This window comes from Colletotrichum gloeosporioides, assembly GCF_011800055.1.
Source record: "Colletotrichum gloeosporioides strain Lc1 chromosome Unknown consensus_83, whole genome shotgun sequence".
NCBI classification, from domain to species: domain Eukaryota; kingdom Fungi; phylum Ascomycota; class Sordariomycetes; order Glomerellales; family Glomerellaceae; genus Colletotrichum; species Colletotrichum gloeosporioides.
In genome coordinates, this window is record NW_025544728.1 from 197,116 (window position 1) to 221,583 (window position 24,468).

General features: G+C 55.1%; 6 protein-coding genes and 1 pseudogene across 7 annotated transcripts; 3 read left to right on the forward strand and 4 right to left on the reverse strand.

Moving 5' to 3' along the window:
* Positions 1-3,133: 3,133 nt before the first annotated feature.
* GCG54_00000966 lies at positions 3,134-3,459 on the forward strand (annotated as a pseudogene). Its single transcript has one exon. A coding segment is annotated over exon 1 (326 nt).
* A 57-nt stretch (positions 3,460-3,516) lies between these two features.
* Positions 3,517-4,812, forward strand: GCG54_00000967 (uncharacterized protein; the record flags this gene model as incomplete). The annotated part of the gene is given in 3 exon segments (XM_045401097.1): positions 3,517-3,753; positions 3,771-4,294; positions 4,350-4,812. The coding sequence occupies 3 exon segments, from the start codon at positions 3,517-3,519 to the stop codon at positions 4,810-4,812; spliced, it is 1,224 nt and encodes a 407-aa protein (XP_045258881.1).
* Positions 4,813-5,025: 213 nt separating this feature from the next.
* Positions 5,026-5,694, reverse strand: GCG54_00000968 (uncharacterized protein; the record flags this gene model as incomplete). The annotated part of the gene is made up of 1 exon (XM_045401098.1): positions 5,026-5,694. The coding sequence occupies one exon, from the start codon at positions 5,692-5,694 to the stop codon at positions 5,026-5,028; it is 669 nt and encodes a 222-aa protein (XP_045258882.1).
* Positions 5,695-9,869: 4,175 nt separating this feature from the next.
* Positions 9,870-11,742, forward strand: GCG54_00000969 (UV radiation resistance associated protein; the record flags this gene model as incomplete). Its single annotated transcript, XM_045401099.1, has 2 exons — positions 9,870-10,247; positions 10,300-11,742. 2 exons carry the CDS (start codon positions 9,870-9,872, stop codon positions 11,740-11,742), a joined length of 1,821 nt encoding a protein of 606 aa, XP_045258883.1.
* Positions 11,743-12,053: 311 nt separating this feature from the next.
* On the reverse strand, positions 12,054-17,117 carry GCG54_00000970 (GATOR complex protein WDR24; the record flags this gene model as incomplete). Its single annotated transcript, XM_045401100.1, has 2 exons — positions 12,054-16,038; positions 16,672-17,117. 2 exons carry the CDS (start codon positions 17,115-17,117, stop codon positions 12,054-12,056), a joined length of 4,431 nt encoding a protein of 1,476 aa, XP_045258884.1.
* Positions 17,118-20,510: 3,393 nt separating this feature from the next.
* On the reverse strand, positions 20,511-21,870 carry GCG54_00000971 (uncharacterized protein; the record flags this gene model as incomplete). The annotated part of the gene is made up of 3 exons (XM_045401101.1): positions 20,511-21,063; positions 21,116-21,654; positions 21,712-21,870. The coding sequence occupies 3 exons, from the start codon at positions 21,868-21,870 to the stop codon at positions 20,511-20,513; spliced, it is 1,251 nt and encodes a 416-aa protein (XP_045258885.1).
* Positions 21,871-22,574: 704 nt separating this feature from the next.
* Positions 22,575-23,232, reverse strand: GCG54_00000972 (uncharacterized protein; the record flags this gene model as incomplete). The annotated part of the gene is made up of 3 exons (XM_045401102.1): positions 22,575-22,607; positions 22,669-23,006; positions 23,124-23,232. The coding sequence occupies 3 exons, from the start codon at positions 23,230-23,232 to the stop codon at positions 22,575-22,577; spliced, it is 480 nt and encodes a 159-aa protein (XP_045258886.1).
* Between the last annotated feature and the right edge of the window lie 1,236 nt (positions 23,233-24,468).

Here is a 24,468-nt window from a genome sequence, read left to right on the forward strand (position 1 = left end):
TGTAGACGATCGGCTCGCCGGCCGAAAGGCAAGCGGCGCCGAAGACTTCCCGTTGTGGAGCTCACGGACCACACCATGAGCGTCTATGAGCCGGGCAAAGTTCCGGTGGACCGTCCGGGTGGAACGCGGTATGGCCTTCTATGCATCCGTTGGTGAAGATTCACCCGCTTTTTCCGCGTGCCAACGGAAGTGGTCCGTGAAGGGGGACATGTTTCCGAGCAAAGCCCATCGGGTGCTTCAGGACCCCGAGGACGTCAAAGTTTGCTTCTCAGATCAGGCGTGAGATCAGGCGTGGAGTGATCTTCGAAGCTTCTCGATCTCGAAGGGGGCGGCACGTTCCCATGTGCGGTCTGGCCTCCTGCTGAAGTGGTCCAACGCCCGGCCTTTTTGGGTCGTGTGTCTGACCATCTTGTGGTCGGGGCGTTTGCGGGTGATGCTGAACCGCGGAATGTCAGGCGGGATAGGAGTAGGGATAGGGATAGCGGACGAACAAGCTTGAGTTTTCGATGACTCTGTCGCCTGCTTGACCATTGCGGATCCGCGGACTCCGACTAGCAAGAATTGTCTGAAGACATTTGACAGGCTGAGAAACGAAAGTCATCTGAGTATCTTGAATCGCCAGGCAGATGGGTAGGGCTGCGGCTGAAACTGAGGCTGTAGGCGAGGTCGAAGAAGACGGCAAAATTACAGTATGGCATGTTGATAGCTCAAAATCTATTGCACGAGACCGGCTTTGAGCAATTTTTGGTGCCGCTTCGTTCAAGCCGCATTATGGAATACTGTTGATACAGCATTTGTGGTGTTAAAGCAAGAAGGAAGTCCCTCGTTCCTCTCAGCCCGGAAAGATTTCCGCGGCCGCTCGACGATCAAACAACCTCCTCGCAAGGAGTCCGCAGCTTATTTACGAAGAAGCTCAGCTGTGTGGGGAAGATTCTGGGAATAAGACCGGCCTGGACCTCGCTGACAGAGACATCTTCCGTCAGACGCGGAGTTTCCGCCGCCTCGTTATGGGAGGTTTCTGAAACCCCATGCTTCATCTATCACACTGGTGAAAGGTTAAATGGAACGGTTCAGCCAAAGAGAGGATGTAAATGGACAGTCGAAGCGCTGACGGATTACTATTCAGCCTTTTTCGGCTGCGAATGCCCTCGAATCGAAGAGACAACCCGGCATCCGATCCTCCTGTCGTGACGCCCATCTGCGCCCGACACGACGGGAATGACGACTCGAAGGATCAAGGTATGCTGCACTTTGAGGGGGGCAAAAAACACGGAACGGGAGAAGCTTCTTCGAAGCAGAGAAAAACTCTATCCTGCCGTTTGTCTCTCAGTGTTCCTGCGACACCTGGGCATTCTAGCGCGCGGATGGAACATGCAGGCACGATGCGGATGATGAACGCCCCCAGGACTAATTCCGGAAATTCTTCAACGACCATTGCGTCGTCGGCAGATCCAGGCGGCGGGAGACCCTTACGCTAGTAGAATTGTAGCGCCGGTGTGCCGTCGAAAGAACAGAGTTCGGCCATGGTTTGATGTCGTTCGGCTCATTTTTAGGGCGTCTTGGAGGGTCGGGGAGAGAGCTACGCAGCGAAGAGGCGCGCCTCGCTTCCGCTCTTGTTTGACTTTCTGCCCAAGGGGGTTCTGGAATGAATGGAATGCGTAGAGGAGGGCAGCCCTTCCCGTTCCTCGCGGGAAACCTTCGAAAAGCCCATTTTCTGCATCGTCCATGACCTGGGCGGCGCTGCTTGATAATGGATTTTGCATCATCCAGCGCATGTAGAACACGGAGAATTAAGCCCAGGGATCCGAATCCTGAAGGGGTTTGATGGACGATCCTACGCGCCTTTTGTTTCCTCTTTTTGACCCAACATGACAATGACAGACCAGGCTGTCGCTCCAGACCTGGGTATTTTGCCCTCCCCCCTGGCCTCCGAGTCATGTGGATTGTTCTTCAGCACCTCGGTCAGACCTCGTGCAGTTCAGACTTGGCTCGATCCGTAGCCGTTGCCGATGTGGCGTTGATGGTTCTAGTCTCATGTCGGCGGCCAGTCAGCAACGAGCTGCCCCTGGCTGAGATGAGATAGCAAATGCGCAAGGACCCGAGCAGATCGCTCTTCTTCTTCCAGGACCACACTGACCAGGAAGCAGAGCAGAGCAGGGAGGGCGGAGAAAAAGAGAGATAGAGAAGGGTGGAACGCCTATTTTGGCATGTCGTTAGTGATTGATCGGCCCCCCGCACTGACAGGGCCCTATTCCCGCCCATCACCGGGAACATCTTCCCGATTCATCGCCCCCAACCCGACCCCAATACCACCTCCCGTCCCTTAGCCGACACATTTTCGTATCCCAAGGTTGCAGTTGAAGTCGATTGAAGCAGCCTCTTCGGCTGGTCTCCCTCGCCTACAGACGATTAGAGCAGGTCGACGTGCGGGAGGGGGACACCACCATTTGAGCAGCGTCCCACATCCAATAGAACAGAGCTGTTTCTAGACGCATTGACAGCTTGCTTCTTGGTCCTAAACCATCGCCGGTACAGGGTTCATGCAGAAGCGTGTGTCAGGGAGAGCTGGCGCCATGTGGATTCCCTGCATGTTCCTCCTGGTGGTCCTTCGGCCGACTAGCCCTGTTGGCTGATATCGCCCGGAAGTCTGCCGCGTCGGTGTTAGATGGTGCACTGCAGGAGCAGAGAAGACGCACAGCACGATGCTGGCAGCTGGTTGGTGTAAGTGTGTGAGTGGGTAATTGTGGAATGCATGCCTGTGTGTGTGCCATATCACACACACTGCTGCACATTGCGCCGGTGGGCGGTGCGTCTCGTCTACTTGCCTACGGTCTTGGCTACACACCGACACCATAGACCAAGTCAGAGGGGCACAATGCTGCCCACTGCGTTGCGTTTCTTCTTCGTCGTTAAGTGGCAGCCGGGCAGACAAGGTGTGGTTCGTTCATTTCAAGCAGGGTCGTTGCGGGCGGAATTTCGACCCCCCCTGGGTCGTCGTCGTGGGAAGTGGATTCCATTACTTCTTGACTGCCATCCCCCCCGTCTCTTCCCTTTGAACCTTTCGCGGTTTTTGTTATTTCCCCATGTCGATTTGTTGTTCTTCGCGCATGCTTTCACTCGAGATATCCAGGCGATGATCAGGAATGCGAGACAGCGGCAGCATGGCCGATGGCTGCTGCTGTCACTGTCTCTTTTATGGTTCTTGATCTCGGCGGTTGAGGCGCAGAGCATTACGGGTTTGCTCTCCCAGGTCCCCAGTTGTTCTGTAAGTGCCTGTTTGCTTGCTTCCCTGCATCGTTCCCTGCATTCCCGCCGTGGACCACGACAAATATTCTCCGATCAATGGTAGGGCTGACCAGAACCACGATAGCTTCCATGCCTCACCCAAACCATCACGAAGGGCAATTGCAACTTGACTTCGGTTGCGACCGTCTCGGAGTGCCTATGTCCGAATGTTGATCTTCAGTCGGATTTGTCGACATGCGTGCAACTCAGCTGCAACTTCAAGGACCAAATATGTATGTTAGATCGGCCGACGAGAACGTGAACAACGAACTTACTTGCTTAGCTGCCGCGGAACTTCTGGGCAGCCTCTGCGCCGCCTACCCAAAAGAGTCGAGAAGCCAAGAAGTCAAGACCATCGCCATCGCCCTGTCGGTTATTACCTTTCCAGCCGTTGCGCTACGATGCTTTTCGAGATGGATGATTACTCGTCGCCTGTGGTGGGACGACTGGACGGCAATCTTCGCAACGGTGAGTCAGTACAATAGTCCGTGATCAACTGGACGACCCTGAAGCTGATGAAGGGTCAGATTCTTCTAGCTGCCCTAGCCGGCATCGAGATTGCGAGCGCCGATCTAGGCTTCGGGACCCATTACTGGAACGTCGACCCCATCTCCGGCGAGAAACTCATCAAGCTGTTCTACGCCGTCCAGCAGATCTACATCCTCATCCAGGTCTTTGCGAAGATTTCGATCCTGCTCTTCTTCTCGCGCATCTTCCCGGCGAAATGGTTCCAGCTCACGGTCCGGTACTTTATCATTTTCCTGCTTCTGCACGGCCTCATCTTCTTGCTCACTATCGTCTTTCAATGCACGCCAATATCTTCCGTATGGGATAGAAGTAACTCAAACCGCAAATGCTTGGACGTTACAGCCATCGGATACGCGGGGGCGGTGTTCAGCATTGTTGAGGATCTCGTAATTTTGGTGTTACCGATACCCGAGCTGTACAAACTTCAGCTCAATATTCGCAAGAAAATTGCATTAGGCTTAATGTTCAGTCTGGGCTCTTTGTAAGTTGAGAGGACACACTGCACTGGAAGCCGAAAGTCGACTAACAAAACACAGCGCATGCATAACGACCATGGTTAGGCTCAAATATCTCGTCATGTTTTCCAGCACATTTGATACCACTTGGGACAATGTCGACATCGTCATTTGGTCCATCATTGAAGAATTCTGCGCCATCCTTTGCGCGAGTCTTCCAGCACTACGGCCGTTGTTGCAGAAGGTCCCACGACTCTTCACGACGAATAGGGCGACTACGAAGACCATCAGCACATCACCCTCGAAGCGATCCATATTGCACCACAACAAAGACAAGTTCCACGAAATTCCCGAAACACCGATGGGGCCGGAGCTTCCGTCAACGCCCATCGCCATCGAAGACGAAATGGCCGCACAGGCCGACGGGAAACGCCCAGTCCTGATAACGAGGGGGAACGAAGTGGACATACGGGCGGACGTGGAACTACAAAACGTGAAACGTATGAAGAAAAAGTGGCAGAAGAACGTGAATGGCAGGATATAATTGGCCGCTATGGATCATGAGAGCATATCGTAACATCATCATTCTTGACTCTGATAGGCATGTAAGCGTTGGCGAACCGGGACTTCATTGGATCCAGGCGGCAATATCAGCCCGATCTGTCAAATACCAGTTTCAGCTTTGGTGTATTATAGAAACAACATCAACGAAAACTCAAAAAGAGTTAATGAGTAATGAATTTGGCCCCACGAAGTCTCAGCTTCCGCCTCGCGCCTTGTCCAGCTCCTCACCCGCAGCCTGGTCCCAGTCGTCATCCAACTGCCGACGATGCTCTGCCGCCGCCAAGCCCGTCGTGACTATCAGGTCCAGGTCCAGGTCCGCAAGCTTCGTCGCGTGCAGCTCGAAGCCGGGTCCCCACCCGGGCTTGTGCCCCGGACTACTCCGGCCGCTCTTCTCGTCTTCCCCGCCCCCGCCCCCACCGCCGGCGGCAGCGGCGGCATTAACGTGGCTGGCCACGTGCATTCTCGGACGGAAATGGGCCTGGATTTTACCGTTGAAGTCGACGAGCCGCATGCCCCTGCCCTTCTTGTTCTGCTCCCACCGCATCTCGGCGGCGCCCAGGAAGCGGAACCCCAACGTGCTTGACAGGGGGTGTTTGCGGGCCATTTTGAAGGCGACGCCACGGACCGTGAGGTCGATTCGAGGTGGTATCGTGCGAAGCTTAACGGCGCCGATGGGTCGGTGCTCGGTGGAGATGGCGTCGCATTTTATTCTCCGAATCTCCATCTTTGTCATTTTGGAGTTGTGGCTGATGCTGTAGAGCGGGGTTACATCACTCCGTTTTGCGAGGTTCACTATGATTGCGTCTTCTGCATGGTCCCGGTCGAGCAAGAGGAAGTGCTGAGGCTCTGTCGTCGGTTCCATCGTTCTCCCACGGCAGTCAATTGTCTTTGACGTTTAGCGACTTGATGTTCCAGGCATGATGGACTGTTGAGCGGGGAAGTTTGACGAGGCGCGAGAGGGGGAAACGGTAGCCTTTAATTTTCTCCGGCATGTAGTCAAACGCCCGCGGAATCACAGCTTTCATGTTCAGTGACGTACGCCAGCGAGGTGTTCTGCGCCCCAAAAGCTTAGTTGTGAGTGGCTCGGCGATTCACTCCGCCCCTTCAAGAATCCTCTAGACCGAAGACGGGACGACGCGAGCCATACGAGACGATTCATCTAGGGTGTTGCAGCTCAATGGTGAGACGGACCAGCGAATTAATGACCATTTGCCTGCTTGCCATCCCAACGGAGAAAAGACCCTTGGCGCATCTTGTTTTCCCCGAATGGCGGAGCAGTAAGGTTTGTCGATGACGTGGAATTAGGATAGCTTGTTTTCTTCTCACATGGAGCTGTGAAACGACAAGGAGACCCCAATTGCGGTGCTCAGACACTTTACCAAGCTGCGGGCGGGATGATCGGAGGCGGAGATTGACGGGGCCGTTTGATCAGGGATCAGCCGAGTTGTCGGGTCCGGGGCGGGGATTAGATGCGGGACGGAGTCAACCGTCCGGAGATCAGTTTTGTTTTCCGGTCTTGTCCTTGGACATTCGTCAAAATTTCAACCGTTCGTGGTTGAGCTGGGTTGATGAATGATGAAAGCTTGTTCTCCCTTTCAGCAGGGCCTCGATGGTCCGCATGTAGCACTACAGTATCTAGATAATAGTCTCCAACCGTAAGTTTCCGTCCTCTAGAATACTTCGAGTTTGCGGAGACCACCCGCGCCGGCGGATAATGCCCGAGGGAGATATCGTGTGCGGCTGAAGTCGCAACCGGAATGTAACGAGAAAGACCCAAGAAATCATCTCATAATTGAACAACGTGGGAAAATCATACGATCAATCATTTTCACATCGGTAATCAAAGGATCAAAAGTGCCAGGGTTCCGGCACATTCCTCGTTCACATCGCTAGCTGGAAAGGGCGAGATCCATGGTGTCACATGCTGTTGGACCCTTGGTCCGGAGCGTAGCTCCTGCTGTCGCGCAGGTTGTTCACACCGCGTTCGGGCAACTTCGCCACTACATCCAACCCCTTCACAGTTCCTGCCATTACAGCTAAGGCCCTGGAGATGTTCATGGACTAGCTGAGCTGAATTTCTAATTATTGTAAGGAGCTGAGAGGCATCATACGATGACTGGAAGGGAGGTTTAGTTGTGGCATTGAAGGTAGGGGGTTGACTCATATCGCCGTCACCCTTTACGCGTCTTCCGAAGTACTCGGTGGAAGCCTACTGTAGAGACTTCTTCTGGTCCGGAGCAGTTAGTCTCGCGACTCTTCGGCCTTCTCAAAACACGAATGTCTCATGGAACATCTTGGCCTGTCCCAAGCCGCATGGAATGGGCATTGGAGTCTACTTAAATTGCTTCGTCTCTCTTATGTAGATGTCATTGAATTAGAAGTTCCTAGAAGACCCTCAAAACAGCTCAATCCGGCGTTGATTAGGGTTACATTTCTACCACTGAATTAGCATCTACTTCGTTTGAAGACATTGCCACATCGACTTCTTCGGATATCTGTGACTTGCTCTCTACTCCGTCAACTTATCAGATGAAACATCGGTATCTACAACAGAACCATCTACCACTACAGACTCAAAAGAAATTGTCAACGGATTCATCGTCTTCACCTACAGTGCCGCTGGATGACCTAACAACCCCTTCTTCCTCCTCGACGATTTCAACAACAGCTGCCTCGACATCATCCATTTCATCTGAAACAACGTCAATCAGTCTCACTTTAGACTCAAAATTAAAAGCATCAATTAAATCTTTGAGTGACAGCTCCCCGGTCGTCTCCACTGTCATCGATGAAACAAGCTCTACCTATAGAATCACTAGCACAATCACCTCGTCTCTGTCACCACCATCAACCGCGCTTTCTTCGTCGCCGGACGTGTCATCTCTCACTAATCCTGCTATCTCCACGTCACTCCCAAACTACGGAAGCCTATTTGTCGTCAAGTATAACGGCGTCAGTCGACGAACAACCCCTAAATACGCCAGCGAGCAGCACTCCAGCCGTATCAAGCACTGACGCCATCATCGGTTCAACGTCTGCGAGTCTTACTACGTCCTCTGTCAGATTTCCCACCTTTGGCACGACTCTATGCTCTTGAAACAAAAGCAGCCCCGCCATCGGGTCATCGACGCCGGCTACCGAAACTCCAGATGCCCATAGTTTGTCACTGGATCTGGCTGTGACCTCGACCGATATCCTTCCCGAGGTTTCGGTCACTTCTGAAGCCGCAGCATCTTCTGCTGCAGTGTCCCCAACACTGACTGCCTCCTCGTCGGGAGAGCTGGTACCGTCATCAGCGGCAGTCCCTTCTGCACCACCAGTCACCCGCACAGCAGAATGCTATCCTGCAGTCAGCTCTACAGCACAGGGCGCATCTCCCTCCGAGGCCGACTCTTTTCCGGCAATATCATCCCATAAGGAGACAGCGTCGTCTGTAGAGACAGCATCTGCCGAAGTGGAGGAGCATTCCTTTATCCTTCCGGATTCTTCTATTGAAGTAGAATCTCCAACAGCGACTGAATCTTTGATTACGACATAGTCAACAGAGATACCGTCTTCAGTACCAATTGCTTCTTCATCGCCGACTACTCCCTCTCAATTCACGGTGCTTCCCTGATGAGTGCTCTCTCCCCATCGACTACTTTCTTCCCATCGATATTGTCCCCGCCATCCACTGCATCCTCCCTGTTGACGGCCTCTTCTTCATCAACAATATCTACGGAACAGACGGAGTCTTTTACAGAGGCAGCCTCTGCGTCGACGACAGTCTCTCCGACCACAGCAGACTCTTCCATAGAGGCAGCTTTGTCTGCAGAGACAGCGCTTGCTTCAGCAACAATTTTCCCTTCAGAAACAGTCACTTTTGTGCAGACAGACCTTCCGTAGAGGCGGATACTCTTGTACAAACGCAGTCTTCTGTAGAAACGGTCTCGTCGCCGGCGCTGGCTTCTTCTTAGCCCTGGCTCCATTCTCGAGATCTTCGACGGATTCAAGTTCCCCATTTCCACAACTCCAAACAGCCCATCGGGTATCACCAGCCACTCTGTGTTTTGATTCTTCAAGCCTTACCATTGCACCCCTTGTTGTCGACTCGGCTATCCTTGTATCTCCTTCCCTAACCCCCTCCTTCATCACCCGGACATCCACTGTCGCCTCGGCTATACCGTCATCTGTCTCATCGTTGCTTCGTCAGTGTCGTCAACGGCAAGTCCACGGATGACATCAGCGACGTCAAGCTTATCACTCAACGCCAATGACGAGGGTCCAGAACTTGATATCCTTAATGTCTCCTCTGTTTTCACCATCGTATCTGCACCTAGAGTTGCTGCAGTCTAGGTGCTTGTTTTCCACGAAATTGATGATGATGATAATAACAGTACTTATGTTGAAAAACAGTGAAATTTGTTTCTTACCTGGTCACTCATATAATGTTTCGGCAATTATTGAGTCGAATATTTGCCAGGCTTTAATGAGGTGATTTATTTCATCAGTAGGTGAGTTTCATTTTGGGACCGGGACTTGTTTGAGGTGTAAAATCGCAAATGCAAAAGCCCTAAACAAGTTATATGAGGATTCGACATTATCAAAACTGAATGACCAGTGGTTTGGACAATACTCATCCTGTTCATGCTGCTGACCTATTTGATGACATAATACACTTGATGAGCGATGACGATGTGGTGGGGTGGAGACGAAGCCAATTTGAGTCCAAGCGTCAGGAGCTCCTGCACCCAACTGAGGCAGGTGCCCGTGCTCCTGCCCCTGCTCCTGCTCCTGCTGCTACCGGTTTGTGTTGTCAGCAGTGACCGCCGGCAGCTAGCTCTCTGTAACCTCCAGTGTCGTCAGTTCACCTGGAATCACCAAACATTCACCACGTCACGATCCCTTCGGTGAGCACGGCTTGCCTTTGTTCACAGCAGAACCCTGTCTTGTGCCCCTTCCATGTATCCCTGCGACACATGAGCTCGCCAAAGAAACAACGCCCACCCCCGCCTCCTCAAAGAAGCGTCATGAATTGAGCCAAGCCGTTCCCTCACGATGCCTCCGCCCGAATCCCGACCCCTCCTCCTCTCCCAGAACCGCAAGCTTCGTCACCTCCGCGGCATCTACCTCCGAAACCTCAGCTTCGTCCGACCCCGGGGCCGTACTATCGACGACACCCTTCTGAATGCGACGCCCGCCAAGATCGAAGCTCTTCGCGATACCCCTCATCTCCATCATGCTCTCTCGAGCGACAACATCCGCCCCAAGGCGCCGCGGCGCAGGAGCACCGCCCTCGCCCAGGCCAGTCCTCTGACGAGGCAGCGCATGCTGCAATTGACCGTCGACGGTAGAGCCGCCGACGTGTTCTTTTCCCTGCACTGCGAGGACGACGAGGAGCCAATCTACATCTCCGAGCTGAAGGAGCACGCGACCGTGAGCAGCACCGGAACCACGCCTACATGGCGAAGCTAACACGATCACGCAGAACTTCAATTTTCAATTCTTCGATCTCAACCACCATGGAGCCTCTGTGACCAGAGCACCAGTCTTTACAATCAAGATATGGGCCAAGCGAACCTCTTGGACGCTGCTTCTCGAAGACATTATCGACCTCCGAAGCCTACACTTCATCGGCAGCCTCCAGAACCACAAATTCCCTCCCAATGCCCTCATCTTTCACCTGGCCGACGGTGTGTACTCGCTGGATGTTTTGGGAAAGCCGGCGCATCCCAAAGACCTTCCGCCACTCCATACATCCTCCTACAATGCCCTCATGAAGCTCGCGACGCTCGACAACTCCATCCAGGATGCCATTGCCACCCAGGAACAGATTACCTCCCAGATTAACGATATACTCGAAACAATACCCCACGATGAGGCCCCCGCGGCCGAAGAGAAGGTGAAATTGGCGCGCAAATACGTGGCGGCAGAGCAGCGTGCCCTCAAAGCGTCCGAGAAGCGTCGCGAAGAGCTGCGGGAGTCGCTAAAGGCGCGCAGGGACGCCATTGCCAATGGGCGTTCCCTCCAGGACAAGGCAGAGAAGGACGTAGCCAACGCGACGGAGCACCTCGCCGCCTCCAAGGCTCTGCTTTCTGACACCCAAGGCCAGATACGCGGGCAGCGACGTCGCATATGCTCCGACCTGGCCCACATCTATCAGATCCTTCCTACACCCTCCGGCGGTCCTCTCAACTTCCAAGTCGCGGGCTTGCCGCTCCCTAATTCAGAGTACGACACATCCGCATCGCGCGGTGCAGATGATGATCTTTTGTCCGCCGCCCTCGGCTACGTTGCAAGCCTCACAGACCACTTGCAGTATTACCTCTGCGTCCCTCTGCCATATCCCATCACACCCTTTGCCTCGCGCTCCTCCATCCGAGATGACATCTCCCTCCTGACCGACCTCAACTCCGCCCAGGCCGCCAGACAGCGCGACTTTCCCCTCTACATCCCGCGCGGAGGTTCAACAGCAGCCCACTACCGTTTCGACTACGGCTGGTTCCTCCTCAACAAGAACATCGAAGCCCTCTGCGCCAGCCAAGGCCTCAAAGTCCCAGACATACGCCAGACGCTGCCCAACCTCAAATACCTCCTCTACGTCTGCAGCGCCGGCTCCGACGAGCTTCCCGGCCGCAAGGTAGGCGGCGTTCGCGGCCTCTGGGCTGGCCGCTTTTCAAGACGCACGGCGTCCTCCGTCAGAGGAGGCGACGGGGACACGAGCAGCATTGGCGACGGAAGTCGGCGCGGTAGCAACGACAGTGAGTACCTCAGCCGCCAACGCGACGAGCTCCGGAAGGCACTGGCTGCGAGGGATGACGCCGCCTCGCCGGAGCTGCCCTCATTTTCACCTGCAGGTCTGCCCTTTGACGAGGGACAGATGAAGTTGTCACTTCGTACCAAGGGTCTGAGAGAAAACGTTGGGACTTGAAATGATGCAGGAAACAAAAGTTGGGACACCAGAACAGAGAAAAGGGAGGAATAATTACGTAGTTTCAATTGTCGAGATACCCGGCGGCGTTCGCCCTAATAACATGTTTAATACTCCTACATAAACCTTTTCTACGTCTGTGCCAAATCATCTTCTTTCATCCTCCCCTGTCCAAAGATTGGAACCCGACGCCAGTGCTCCGAAACCCGCATCGCTGTAGCTCTCAAAACACCTCGCTAAACACACTATCGTACAGCATCTTCACATGCCCTCGCCTACAATGAACGAAAAACTCGAAGATCGACGCGCCACTAGCGCTCCGTCGGGACGAACTTTACGCTCTTCCTCCTCTCCCTCTCGCCCTGCCTCGTGCCGGGGCTCGAGCTCAAGATGCCGGCCCCAGGCGGGCCCCCAGCCAACGCCTCGCGCACGCTCTCAACGGCCCGGCTCTGCGGCACCTCGTCCTTGTCCCCGCGCACGTTGGGCTGGATCACGGGGCTCTGCGGTTTGCTCCCGGCTACGCTGCCTCCGCCGCCACCGACACCGCCCAGCCGCGCCTTCTCGACGGCCGCGCGACCGACCTCGTCCGCGCGCGCGGCGGACTTCTCGTCGCCCCATTTGCCGGGAAGGCAGGCGTGGCCGCAGCCGTCGAGGGGACAGCAGCCGTCGCTGAGCTCGTAGCGGCTGCTCCCGTCGTCGGAGGGCGCGTGCCAGGATTGGAGGCATGTGGCGTGGCCGCCGTGGGCGCAGCCGGGGCAGTACCACCACGTGCTCATGACGGGGTCCTGCTGCTTCTGGGGGGAGGCGCCGTCGGGGATGGGGAGGACGGTGGCGGTGGTCTCGCGGTGGCCGCAGACGGCGCACGGAGCCATGGCGACGCGGCAGCGCTCACATTTCCAGAGGGCCTTGGAGCCGAGCTTGGGGTCGAGCTCGCGGGGCTTGCGGCACGAGGGGCATATGAAGCCGCCTTTGACGCCCTGCTGGGCGGTGCCGAAGATGGAGGTGTAGTTTGCGCCCCAGTCCGGGAGGCCTTCGGGCCAGCCCCGGACGCAGAGTTTGCGGAGGAGGGCTGCTTCAATGAAGAGTTTCATGCCCATGAGGCGGGAGTGGTGTTGGCGAAGGATCGAGGTCGCGCGGAAGGGGTCGATGACGGAGTCTGGCATGAGGGGCTTGAGGAGGAGGACCATTGCCGAGGCGTTGAGGGCCGATGTGCGGGTTTCGAAGTCGAGTGCGCGGGTGAGGAGTGTGTAGGGGTTGAGGGGTGGTGAGGTTTCGGGGGTTTCTTTGGAGGCGAGGGGGTGCGGGTACGAAGGGTCCTCCGGCCAGGGAAGGTAGTCAGATTCGAGGATCGACGGGGTCGGGTCGTGTTGGAGAGTTAGATTAGGCTTTGGCGGGGTTGAAGAAGATACACCGACGTGGAGAGGAGCGAGGTCCTCATATGTCGGCGGGAGAGAGTTGACTTGGGATTGTGATAGGTCGTCAGTAGCGGTGTCGGATGCCAGCGTGGTCTGTGAGATCATGAACATCTCCTCTGGCGAGTCTTTCGGCGTGCTCTCTACAGGTGCATTTAGCTCTGTCAACGCGCCATGCTCTGGTGAGTCCTCAATCTCCTTCCCACGGATACGACTTTCATATTCGCCCTGCTCGTCAACAGTCTTCTTCTCCATTTGCACGGGGTAGCTAGTGATAGATCTGGCCGAGACGCCCCCCTCAGAGGACGACGCGAGCCCAGATGTCTGCCTGCTGCTCTCAGACATGGAGAACATCTGGGCAAAGCTGTCGTCCGAATTGTGCCTCAGGGCGGTTCGGCGGCTATTTGGGGTGCGAGGGCCGTAGTCCAAGGGCTGCTGCTCCTTTTGTTTTGGCTCGGGCACATCTATAGCTTGAGCGAGGGCGTCAGTATCATAGAAGTCGTATCCATCTGTGCTAGAGACCTGTGTCTGGTCGCTGTGATGGCTTGTGACAGACAAAGGGACCGAATCCAGTCGCCTGCGAGGACTGTTGTTGAACGTACTGTGAGCAGCAGGGGGCAAAGCAAAGCCATCCGACTCCATCACCGGCGGCAGACGCGAATCCGATCGAGACGCCCCCTGTTCTGCGTTCTCTTCGTTGATGGCCCGGGCGATGGGCGTAGTGACGTTGGATGTACTTTCAATTTCCTCAGACAGCAGCGATCGTGGGCCCAGCGATCTACTATCAACGCTATTTGCGATGACGGCACTGGAAGGACGCCTCGGCGTGTCCTCTCCGTTCATCTCCACGACGACGCCTAACGATCTTGGGACCTTGACCTTCGGGATATCTCTGATCTTTGGCAGGGATGGCCTCTTCTGGAAATGGCCCAGTCGAAGCTGTAGATGATACTCCGCTCTCCTGTTCAATAGCAGATTCACCGAGTATGCGAGGATTCTCCACGTCTGTGCCAGACGGAATTGGTTGACTTGTTCTGCTGCACGGGCATAATGCTCCATTATGGAGGAGACCCTCTTGGCCAAAGACTTTCCGCCCATAACGTAAGGAAGCTCACGCTCAATTGTCTCCAGATAGTAGCTCGAGAGAAACTGGTACATGTCAACTCTGGCTGCTGCCGGAATGTGACCGACGGCCATTGACTGCTGTGTCTTGTAGGTGCCCGTGACTTTAATCGCTGCTTCCAAGCCCAGGATCGCGTCGTCGCCCAGGCTTGGGCCAGAGGGCGGCGTGGTACTCAGGACTGGAATTGACCTTAGGCTGTGTCTTCGCTTCCTGCCTATCCTTCGCCGAGGACCCAGAAAGCTTCCAACGACGTCTTCTTCCGAGTCGCTGCGACTGATGCTGAGCATGGGGGTGGTAGGACTCGAGCTATAAGATGTTCTCGGCGGCACAATGCTCTGCTGTTGATGGTGAATAACTGGTGGTCGAGGGCGATGATGCGGTCGCTCGTCGAGAAACATGACAGCATCGCCTCGTGCAGACAGAGCCATGCTGGATACCGACTGCCGGTCCAGCACCTTTGGGGCGAATGCGACGTCGCATTGGTTGAACAGACCATCGTTACCGACAGTCCACAGTATGTCTTGATTCTGCCACAGTAGGCATGATGGCGAGTAATCAAAGCGGTCGATTTCCTTGTACGGCATTGAAGGTCTCGCCAAGTCCCAGATGTGAACGCTGTTGATTCCGTATCGCTTATGGCTGCCGTCATCATATGACACAGCTACTTGAGCGGCGCGTTTCCCCTGGGCGCTCGCAGACCAAAGACCAGGTCTCCAGGCCACAGCAGACACGGGCGCTGGGGTATAAATGAGCCAACGCGGCTTTTGTCTCTTGTCTGCGTTCTTGGACATGTCCCAGACGGCGCATTTGCTGTCCCAGCCACCGCTGATCAGATGGTTGCCGTCGGGATGCCAGGATATCGAGGTGCAGGCTTTGTCGTGTGCAGGGATCTTGAGCAGAGGCTGCGCGATCTTGCGCACATCCCACTTCAGAACCACACCAGACTCTGTTCCGCAGGCGAAGTAGAAGCCGTCCTTGGGTGACCACTTCACCTGGCGAACACCATCTGCGTTGCACTTGTAGGCGCCTCTAGGACTGTAGGTGAAGCCGCCCGAGCGACTCTGGACCGGGGCGCGAATGTCGAAATAGCGCACCATGCCATCCTGGCTCCCCGATAGTAAAGTCGTCCGACGATGTGGATTAATGTCCAGGGAGTTCACCTGACGCGAATCCTCCCTCGTCTGGACAAACTCCAGGGGAGTGCCGCCAGTCGCGATTCGCGCCAGATCGTAGGAAAAGATGTTGCCGTTGGCGCAAGCTGTGAATATCGTGGAATCGCCATGCCATTTTACGTCTCGTATCGAAAGCTGGTCGGCCATCAGGGAGCTCGAAGCACCTTTGCTCGAGGCCGACTGGGCCGTGATGGCGCCGCGGACATCGACGCCCTCGCTAATGGACAGGCCGTCCAAGACGACGGTCTTGAGAACATGTCGGCCGGCGATAATGGCAGTCCGATGGTCGGGAGAGGTATCGAGGCATAGGATTGGCACACCGGCGGGGTAGACGGCGTTCTGGGAGGCGCTGGGGCGGTAGGAGGTCTGGAACTGAGGCGCACTGGTGATGCCGATGGTATGGCTCGTGTCGGTGCTGCTGTCGGCAGTGACTTTGCCGAGGAGTTTGCGCATGATCTTGTTTTCGCGGCTATACATGGAGCTCGAGCTCGCACGGCGCCATGGGCATGGCTGTGGTGTCGCGATCGGGGGACGAGGGAGGCGGCTTGCGACCGTCGACGATGCTTCGCTGCGTGGGGTGGAAGCGAAGCTGCGATTGACCAGTGATGAAGGTACCTCAAGGCATTGGCTTTAGGCTGGCAGCGACAACAGGCGATAAGAGATAGCCCTTCTCGGCCGATAAGGTCCTGATAAGCAGCCTGAATGCGATAGGCGAGCTCTTTTAGAGTTCAGTTGGTGGGGTACCTGAACAGTGCCCAGGTGCTCCTTCCCGGGAAGGGGCCTCCTGAAGAACAAGCTCCTGCCCCAGCTTAATTACATTCAACGGACTTCAACTCTCGTCTTGCACCATATCACGCCTCTTCCTAATGCCGGGTTTGATTCAATTCGTTGCATTCTTTCATGGATTACCCGATTTTCCGTGAGCTCGTTTGGCCACAATTGACATCCCAAGTGTATCATCAAACTGTATCAGCCATATCTCCAGTAGGAGCTGCCCCCAATTATCAGCGCTGAGCGTCCCCAAACACCGCCTCCACCGTCAATTCTCACCAGCTAACACCCGTCATTCTCGAGCTCGTAACCTCTTTTTTCTTTCGACTCGAGCTCTAGGCATTCGAGGCATCTCGTGGGATCTGATCATATTCGCCTCTCGGGCCCTGCGGTTTGCCGCTCTGCACAAAGTTAGCATGAGATCAATCGTTGCCAAGGACTGGGAACTAACAATCGAGCATAGATCTCGCTGGCCTCCATGTCTTCCACGCCCGAGTCACCGCCAGGACCTTGGTCTGAGTCGACAGATATTGGTCTGTCCCATCGGTCTGCAAAAGGATCCCATTGTTCTTCCGGTGGATTGGCAATCGCTTCCTCTCCGGAGAGTGCAGGGGCTAAAGCCGGACTGTTTGGAACCGGGTCAACTGGAGCAGGCTCGGCTGCGGCTGGTTCGACTATGGCTGGCTCAGCTGGGTCTCTTTCTACTGGATGTGGTTCATCCGCTGTTGCAGGAGCAGTTTGCAGAGGCTCTGAGGAGTCCACTTCGACGTCCGATTGACCCAGGCGATCTACCAAACCCTTTTGCAAGATTGGCCTAGCTACTTCAGTCGGGTCTTCGACTGGCTGACCCTCATCAGAGGCTGTTGATGCAAGGTACCGTTCTAGGGCATGCGGCATGCCTGGTGACTTTGGCCTAGGGATGCCGAATATTGGCGAATGACTTCTCTTTCGTGCTCTATGGACACCGGAAAGCGTCTTCAAGCCAATGAGAACGGACCCTTCGCAATCGGAAACGTCCCCAGCGTCGTCATCCACACGCAAGGATAAAGCTCTTTTCTCATGGGCCTCTGGTCGTGCCAAATAAGAGCTCATTGGCCCAGCGCACGTTGGCGATGTTGATATATCACTGCTAGGGTCGGCCAGAGGTGTTCTTGGCATCGCTGCGTCGACTTGTTTGATATCGCCCACCTGCTTCTGCAGTCCCGCAATTTCGTCAGATATCGACCTAATGCTACGAGGAGACTCTGGCGATGGTGCCCCTGACCGACGGAATGGAGACGATTTGACTTCGATCTCGGGGCTGAATCATGATCAGCACACGTCAGTAAAGTCATCTGACAGTTCCAGGCCTACCGTGGAGAGGCTACGACTGCCTCTTTAGTCTCAAGGCTGATACTTGACCGTCCTGGGGAGCGGCTCCCACATCGACGGCAGTCCGACCCATCTTCCTCAAATAATACTCCGATACCCCAATGGTCGACGTCTGGGTTGGGCAGAATGTCTGGAACTGCCGCTGCCATTGAAGCCACGAATAACTGCGCCCGGCCGAGCCTCAGGAATGACAATGTTGAAGAAACAATCACCGCACAGAGGTAGCTTGCGAAGAAGACTCGGGCAAGGACACGAGGCTCGATGTCGAAAGGAAAAGAAACAATCGCACAAGGACCGCAGTGGCACAATCTTGTGGAACGGGGGAGGATCTTGTGCATTCTTCTGGCTTTTCACAACAGCCTGTCGTCCGCGACCCAGGAAGGTGACCACGCTGGGAAATCCAAACCACACCTCTGGGATCCCGCTTCCCGGCGTCAGGGAGGCGCATGCAAGAAACGACACCAGCGAAGAAAAAGCAACATTGTCTCCTTTATCTGCCATCCGGTGTGAGCCTCCTGCATCCCTCGGCAAGACAGCAATGATACGACGGGGGTGGGTCCCTGGGGATCCAACAGCCCGGAACCAATTGTTGGGCGGTAGGATGCAGCTACGGTTCCATGCGGCTTGCATCGCGGAACAGCGGCTACAGGACTAGACCTGGCACCCCGGCTGTATCTTTGCTGCATCTTTGCTTTTCTCGTCATAGCGGGCCTTTCTGTCCATTTTTAGGCCGGTTGCCTTGCCCGTGAGGGTGCCATTTAGCTGGGAATCGCTCCCAGTGCTACGGCTACCTGCCGCTGGACCCCGGCAAACATTCGAGGAACCTGCTCGCTTGCGTCTTCTTGCTCGCGAAGAAGTAATTTTGGGAAGAAGAACCAAACATTTCGAGGGCAACTTGACAGAGTGATGCGATGACTGGGCTCGAGTGTCACCTCGCAGGCAATCATTTGCCTTTCCTGGACCACCATGCATCTATCACAACGCATGCTGCCGACAATTTATTGGGGCCCTAATTTCCGGCTGCATGTTTCTGGGCTCGAGGTGACAGCCAACTCATCCAAGACACCTTTCGGGATTTGAACCTGTTCATTCCCTCGTTCCCAACCGCTGCATCTGGGTATAACAGTCTGCCCGGGATTTGCGCAGCGATTCGGTTGGTAACCCTTACGCCTATGGAGCCGGGATCCTGATCCCAGATTCCTCCCGTCGCGCCCGCTCCTCCGAACCATCCAGCTGGGTCATTAATCGTGACGTTGGCAGATATTCCCGTCCCTACAACCATACCTTCGGGTCTTCACCGCTGATAGACTGGTTGCCTTACCAGAGCCAAGGAACTCTAAGCTCCACTGTCAAGGAACTCTCTGACGACCGGCCACGCTCTCAATTGCTTCGCGCTACCGACCTCCTGCTGTGGGCGATACTGTGAAAGGTGACAGCTCTCTCCTTTTTGAAACGCATCCAATAACCGGTTCCTACGATAATCCCCAGTGGACTGCCTTGGCATCAGCAAAGTCATACGGTATCGGGATGCGATTGACTCACAGGAGCAGTATGCGGAATACACCGCCTATCGTCACCATCCGTAATCCGCTCCAACAGGTATCAACAGACATGAGGTACTCATCGCAGGAGCCCTTATCCACGTTGGTTCTGGTTACTGCAACGGCATATGCCCCGCTTCCGAATCCTTCCAGGCAGATGAGGAGAACGAAAAATTCCCAAATATGGGGGATGCATATTGACAGACACGGCACGACCGTAATGAGTGCGAAGACATACGACAGGGTTATGATCATGGCTATCTGACTGCCTTTTTCGTCAGCATATGCCCCTCCGGCCATTACAACAGCCGGGCTTAGATCACTCACGCGGCAGCCTTTGCGTTGGGGCTCAGGTCAACTGACTCCAGCCTGTTCGCGCCCTCGCCGCAAAGAACGGCGGACATGATCCCGAACCCTAGCAGGCCCAAGAGACCGGTGAACAACATGTTATCGCCTATTCTTTGGTGATGTGGCATTCTCCGCCGTTCCTCTCGGACGGCTGAACGTGTCTCTGCCTCGAAGGTGAAGAGATCGCTCCCTTGCACCATGCGCCATAACGATGACGACAACACTGGCCGCCGCGCATCCCGTAGAGAGGATATTGTGTTCAGGGAAGCTTCGAGTTGTTCCGCCCATTGAGAAGGGGAATCCAGGGCATTGGGAGCACCTGCACAATTATCCTGGACGCTCCATTTCTCCCGCGGGGCATCGGCATACCCTTTTGGTCCGTCCAGGTCCGAATTCCAGTCCTCGTCCATCACACCGACCCTTGAAGTGACGTCCCTGCCACTCATATGTACCCGTCGGTGCCTGTCCGTGAAGAGGCCGTGAAAGAAATACACGGCGGTCGACGAATTGTTTGGAGAGTGTCCACGCCACTTCCCACCTATTGATGCATATTCTGTGCCAACAGGTGTTCTATACCCCAATAATTGCGCAACTGTTCCAAACTTCATGGAGACCTTCAAGCTTTATGGTTCTCATACTTGTCTCATGGCTTACAGCAGGCTACTCATCATTTTCGTCAGCCGACTGTGAAGGTCAGGCGCTGCTTCCCCTCAGGTGCCAGGCGCCAAGCGTGATTCCGCCCTGCCGATCAACAAATGCACTAATTCGTCTTGTCTTGTGCTCACCGAGCCGCGCAGCCGTCATTAGCCGGGGCGTATAGCCTCGCCTACCGCGCTCACGTTCTGTGACCGTTGCGTTGAATGGCTCCCGCGCTGAAGATTCAATCACCCGTAAGCTAGGACCGTGACGCCCGTGTTCCACTGACTGGTGTTTGAAGAGGACACGGCATCACTCAGCCTGTCCGTTTTATCCCATACGTAAACTACTAGCATGCCCTGCTCCGTGGGCACTTACAAATAGCACCCGAGCCTCATTTCCTGAGGATATCCACCGGGAACTTATTGGCCAGTTCTTGATACCCAGGCACATTAGGATGCAAATGATCGCCTCCATCAAACTGCGCTTTCAAATGGTCCCCGTCCCCGATGAACGAAGCAAAGTCCACGACATGGTCAAACGTCCCGTTCTCGAGAATCCACTCGTTGACCCTCCGCCGCGTCTGCTCCCGCGCCGGGTTCGAGTAAGACTGCCCGCTCCCCGCAAACGGCGTGATCGTCGCACCGATGGTCACGAGGCCCGCCTTCTTACAGTCGGCGACAATCTGCTTGTACGCGTTGATCAGGCTGTCGCCGAGTCGCTGCTGGGTCGCGGAGTCCGTCGCGCTGGGCCCGATGTCGTTTACGCCCTCGAAGACGAGGACGTACTTCACCCCTGGCTGGGAGAGGGCGTCGCGGGGGTAGCGTGCGAGGAGCGGAGGCCCCAGACCGCCTTGGAGGACCGCGTTGCCGCCTGCTGCTTGGTTTGCGACGGCGATATTGGCCAGGCCCTCCTTTTGCAGGCGCGCAAGGACGAGGTCGGGCCATCTGGGCTGAAGTCAGTCACGCACTCATATTCCAAGGGGGAGATGTAAGTTACCGGTTGTTTCTGTCGTCATCGCTCCCTCGTCCATCAGAGATGCTGTCTCCCAAAATAATCATAGCCGACGTGTTCTTCGGCGCCCATGCTTCCACCGCGCTGGCGAAGTACCAGTGCTTCGTGCTCGCGCCCGTCACAGACGACGCCTTCACCTGGTTCCCGCTCTGCATCCACGATGTCGTACGGCTGCCCGGATGTCCCGTGATCTTGCTCCCGGACTGGCCCTGCTGCGTGTACAAGCTCAGGGCGATGTTAGTCTGCGCCGCAACATTGAAGTCGATGGGGTCTGAGTAGACCACTGCTCCCTGCTTGATCGTCACCGACGACGAGCCGGAGAAGGTGAGACCTTTAAGCGTCTTGGTGTCGATGCCGGGAACACCCGCAGCGCCGTCCAGAGGTAAGGCGAGTGATGCTGCTGTGATGGGGAGGTCTGAGCCGCCAAATGTGTTGGACAGCTGGACGCGCAGGCGGGATGCACCAATGGAGGTGTGAAATGTCTGGCGGAGGGTTGCATCGCGGAACTGTACGCTTCCCCCGTTCTGACCTCGTCAGTACATCCATGGCGCGACTCCGTGGGGCGATCATATGCTTCTTACAAACGGCGAAGGCGGCAGGTTTCCCGGCTCAACCTCTTGCGGCATGGACGTCCACGTCACAACCCAGTGATTATCATCCTGCCGTTCACGCAAACCATCGCCTGTCGGGATGGCCAGCGCAGACGCCGCCCACACGATGGCCAGCAAGATAGACCTCATGACTGCATATGTCTACGCGCGACTGAGTCTCTCGTCTCAACTCCTGCAAGGCCAAGAGCGGGAGCATCGTGGCCTTTTTATGATGAAACGGAACAAAGTCGTCCGAACGACTTGTCCGCTTGGGCCATACCCTTTCACCCGCGCTGCGGTTTTAGCCAAATGGAAACCCCTGATCCCATATAACCTATCTAGCCTGCTGAGCCGCGAGCGGGATTAATCATGTTTGAGGTAGAGATGTCCAATAGGAGTGCGCGAATACGAGATACCCGGCATCTCGGGATATTGGGTCCGGCGGGGAAGTGTGGCAGGAGGGGTGGGATCCCCGGCTTTGTAGACGACAAGGTTCGGCTTAGAGGGTCACGGTCTGGAGAAGCTTGAATATCCATGCGCTGGTTCCCTTCATTTCATCTGATTTGCGGTTGTCTTTCTCTTAGTCATGGTTTAGAACCATGAACGAAAGGGGGCTTACTTGGAACTACGAGAAAGCTGAGAAACGATTCGATGGATGCAGTAATATTCAAGATACGGTTTCTATCAATGACAAAAGAGAGGCATTTGCAGACCTACTCCTAGGTAGCTGGTAAAGCCCTGCTGCCCGGCACTCAAACAGTATGGCAGCGGGAGAAGACGTGAAGAAGAAGCTGGTCCTTCTCCCGAACAAGAAATGAACAACGACCAGACCACCTGCGAGATCACGTCAGAATTTAGCAGGCGAATTCGCACTGGAACTGCCTCGACTATACCCAAACGTTAGCACATCTCCCATGTCATTTCGGCCCTCCAGAGTCCACGACTTACATCAGTTCGGCAGTGGCTGCCCCCCTTGTTCCAGTCATCAGCCGTCACACCTCTGCACTTGGCGAACCCCGACGTCGAGTCCGTCGTCCAGGTGAGAAGGCCGTATCTGAACTCAACGTCGTCCTTGTCGTGGCGACCAGTGATTTTCAGGATGTACTCCATGCCTGCCTCCTTGAGCTCGAGGGGCTGTGAGGGGTTGATCGATAGGCCTGGAGCTGATAGCTGGGGCGTCTCGTGCCAGAGGACTTGGTTGGGACCTTCGAGTCGGAAGCGCGTGTAGAGGTTTCGGTCCTGCGGTTCGCAGGTTCTAATCTCCGTGATGTCGAGCTTGCACGTATCTGGTAAGGAGTGATATAAAGTTAGGACATGGCCAGAAGCAGCACGGAGACGCCTCTTGAGACAGTGCCGGATTTATCTTGATGGCAGAGTTTGAGGAAAGAAACAAATCAACTGACTGTACGGAACGCGCTTGGCGATGTCTTCCAAGTCGGACGACAATGGGGTCGGGGAAGCGGAAACAGCAGCGCTAAGGAATAGAAAAAGGGCGGTCAACGAGAGATGCATTGCGAAGTTGTTTCGAGGTTTTGACGTCTGGCTTGAGCGCAACAGGATGGAGATGTACGATGGATAGAACACAATCAGGAATCGAGTCATTGAGCTGACAGTGCTTTTTATGTATCCTCGACAGATGAAATTCACTGTATCGAACAGACGCTTTGATTGAACAGGTTTACCTCACAACTTGAGATAACTGCGACATCCCTTTCGTGTGACTTGTGTGTTTGTTGGGCTATCAAAGGTTTGAGTTGGCGCCTTAGACGCCCCCTTGCAACGAGCATTCCATTTGCTCGTATCGTGAGCTGTGTAACAGCTCAAATTTGTCATTGAAACAGATTCGAGCTGATACTACTGGCTATGCAGGCGGAGTGATCTTGGAGGGACGGCGGGGACGAAGACGACAAAGAAGAACAATCTGTGGGCAATCTGTGAGTGACTAGACTACATGTAACTACAAAGTACCCTCCATTTCCGGTAAAACAAACTCTTTGCGGCCCCAAAGCACCCAATACGCAATGACCCGATGAGGACCAAGATGAAAGAAGTGTAGTTCATCTCCGCAGCGCTGATGGGCAGATAGTAGGGGAGACAATACACAACAAGGCCGCGGTCCAAGCTAAGGCCACGAAGTTTGCCAGACAGCCGAACTTAGGAAACCAAAACGGGCCGTGAGCAAAGTTCGGCCGTCCATGAAAAAGGAGCAAGACAAGGGGAACAGCATAGCTGACGTATTGTGGCAGAATGCCACAAGAAATGAGGGAAGAAAATGCCGTTTCGGAGGCAAGATACACGAAGCTCAGCAGCGCCGTCCAGCATGCAGACCACAATATGGCCCAAACCGGGGTGTTGAATGGCCATGGTACCACCCTGCGGAGGTACGATTGAAAAGGAGAGCCTCTGTTTCATGCGAAAGCCCAGGCCAGCCTGGATTGCCAGGACTGGACGCCAAACATAACCCCTGTAGTAGAAACAAGGACGAGGGACTGGATACCGAATGCGGCGTGTTTGTTCTGCCGAGAGATGTAGTACACGACTGTCAGAACATCTGTTTGGGTTTCTATGTCGGTGGTGTTGATGTAAAGTGCCAGTATAGTAAGCATGCCGGTAATGAAGCCGACGACAATGCTCTACATAAGTGCCTTGGGGATATTTTTCTTGGCTGAGGGATTTCCTCGACAATGTGCACCACCACGTCCAGACAGAAGAAGCTCCAGTTCAGGCCGTTGATACCAATAAGGAATG